Below are 2,688 nucleotides of genomic sequence, written 5' to 3'. Positions count from 1 at the left end.
TGGTAAGTTGAAAAATCCTCTTGAACCCAAATTAATTTTATTATTATTAACATTTTTACTTTTTTTTTTTTTTTGGTGCAATTATTACTTATTCTGGTATACTACCCAATGTGTTTGGGCACTCCCTTGTCACTGGCAGTGGTTTTGCTGATGGTCCATAAGTGGTTGCTACATCACAAAGGTGCTTTGTCTGTGATGGAGAGTGACTTCTTGTGGTGGTGTTGCACTGAAAATGCGTCTCTGACTTTTTCTCATGTTATTAGTGTAGGGGGAACACAAGAATTCCTCAAATCTGCTATCTGCTACTTAAAGTGGGTTTTCTTTTGCTGTTAAGAGGGCAGAAGTTAACTGAAAGTGGAGGAGAAGGGCTGACATAATAACACACTTAATCCTCAAAATCCCAACCAGATATTTTAAGGAGAATCTCATCCTCCAAACTCCAGAGGTATCAAACAGTCCCATTACTGGGCATCAGCTGCCCCTGTGCAGCCCAGCACTCACTTTAGCCCTGAACAAACCCTGTAATTTGATATTCAGTGGCAGACCTTCAAGCTAATGACCTTTTCTTCGATTTGAGGGGATGAGGGGGGGGTTGGTCAGCTGTGGGTGCAGCTGCTCCTCAGTCACACTTTACACTGGGTAATGCAATTTGGGGCTGACACCTGAGATACTTCAAAAGGGTGATGGAAGGAGGTGCTGGGGGCTGCCCACCCCAAGGGCTTCCTGGAGGGGTGCTGGGTTTGGGGGCTTTAAGCCCTGACTTCATTTGGAAACAGTGAACTTTTAATTGGTGGTTATTTAACAGACAGGGACATCCTTAATTATTGTACAAACCTCTGGAAAACAGCTTATTTTGGCAAGGGGTTTGCTTTCCAGATCCCAAACTTTGTAAAAATGCTTTGTCTGCTGAGCCTTGCCCTGGGATTCCAGTGCTGGAGGTCCAGGGGTCCCCAGTGGTCCTACTCTTGCACAGGCTCCCTTTGGAGCATCCCTGAGCTCCCCTTGGGAGCATCTTCCCTCCCCTTGGTGAGGGTGATGCTGCTCCCAGGAGCTTCAGCAGCTCGAAGCAGGGCTGGGGGGTGCAATCCAGGCAGCTTTGGGTTTCCACCTCCCCAAAGCATCATTCCAGCCCTGGCTGTGGATCTCAGCCCTGCTTTGCTTTCTGCAGCAAGTGAAGCTGGAGGAGTTTGGGAGGCCGAAGATCGACGGGGAGCTGAAGGTGCGCTCCATAGTCAACCACACCAAGCAGGACAGGTGAGTGAGCAACAGCACTCAGAAATATTCCCAAACTAAATGTGCCTTTGTTTGGTGACTCCCCTTGAGCTCATTTATTTAATTATTGCCTGGACTTTCACTGACAGAACCCACCATCAACGTGAAAGTACAGCAGGGTCCAAGCGTTGAGCGGCGCTGGCTGGAAAGCTCTGCAGAGCTTTCCAAATCTTTCCCCTTGGATGGGGACTTTGATGAGGTGTCTAACTGGATTGCTTGTTTATTTGCTTGCTTTGGGCAGGTATTTATTTTTGTTTGATAAAGTGGTGATCGTCTGCAAAAGGAAAGGATACAATTACGAGCTGAAAGAAATTATTGAGCTGCTCTTCCACAAGATGACTGATGACCCCATGAATAACAAGGACATTAAGAAGGTAGGTGGACCAAGGATTGGCTCTGCTGGAGAGCATTTTGGAACTGTTTCAGGGTAGTATGTTCCCATTAGCCTTTTAAAGTAGAAACAGTGCTTGCAAAAAAAGCTGGAAAATAAATGCTCATCTTTCAAGGCAGCCTTACAGAGCTTTGGGAAATGTTTATTAATGTGGGGCTGGGCTGGATCCTTGACCTCTCTGTTCTTGCAAAACAGCCCTGAGGAGGCTGGGATGGTTGGAGTGAGGAGGGAGGAAGCTGCTCCCTGCTTTCTGGCCCACCATCAGGGAGCAAACGTCAGACAGGGGAGGAAGAGGAGGGCAGGGAGGGAGGGAAGGTCCACCCGGATGCTCTCGCTCCCATGAGCTGTGGGGTGGAGGAGCCTGGAAAGGCAACCTGAGCATTGCACACCAGCCTGCCAAAACTGGCACTCGAAGCACTGAAGGAACATCATTTTGCTGGTGGTTTGAGGCTCAGTCTGCAGGGCTAAGGAAAACCTCCCAGCTATCGCTTTAGCAGAGCCCCATTAGCTTAATCCACTTACATGCCGTGGGAAGAGGTATTGTATAGATGGGATAAAGGGAAATTGGGGTAAGAATAGCCAGTTTTGCCACTTGGCTGCTGAAGAAATGCTGCTAGCTTTGTGTGTTAATGAAATGTGTTTCCACTTTGCTCTCCTATGCTTTCTAGTCTCACGGAAAAATGGTAAGCAAAGCACCCACTTCTCTCTCGTGTGTTTCTGTGCAGTGTTGTAATGAGACAGGCTGAGCATATGTGTGGTGGGCAGGTCAGATGTTCCTCCTGGGCTGTCAGTAGCTGTCAGTGAGAGATATAATGGCTGGGGAGGCTCCAGTGGAGCAGAAAAATCTGGGTTCTCTCATCTGCCACCACGAAATCCTGTTTGGTCCAAGTGCGCAGCGCCAAGCCAGTTCAGGCATCATTAGCTGTGATGTGTTCTTCCTCCTTCCCTGCTGTTGCCTGTGCAAGGTTCAGCAGAAGGGGCAGGGGCAGGCACTCAGCAGTTACTGAGGTGCCTGCATGGAAGTG

The 2,688-nt window shown here is 48.5% G+C and overlaps 1 protein-coding gene across 1 annotated transcript; it reads left to right on the top strand.

Moving 5' to 3' along the window:
* Positions 1-1,118: 1,118 nt before the first annotated feature.
* Positions 1,119-1,872, top strand: LOC108491883 (guanine nucleotide exchange factor VAV2-like; the record flags this gene model as incomplete). The annotated part of the gene is made up of 2 exons (XM_017803680.1): positions 1,119-1,254; positions 1,514-1,872. Coding segments are annotated over 2 exons (326 nt in total), but the record flags the coding sequence as incomplete, so codon positions are not given.
* Positions 1,873-2,688: the final 816 nt, after the last annotated feature.

This window comes from Lepidothrix coronata, unplaced genomic scaffold (genome assembly GCF_001604755.1).
Source record: "Lepidothrix coronata isolate B3197 unplaced genomic scaffold, Lepidothrix_coronata-1.0 Scaffold2286, whole genome shotgun sequence".
NCBI classification, from domain to species: Eukaryota; Metazoa; Chordata; class Aves; order Passeriformes; family Pipridae; genus Lepidothrix; species Lepidothrix coronata.
This window is presented reverse-complemented; position numbering and strand designations above follow the sequence as displayed.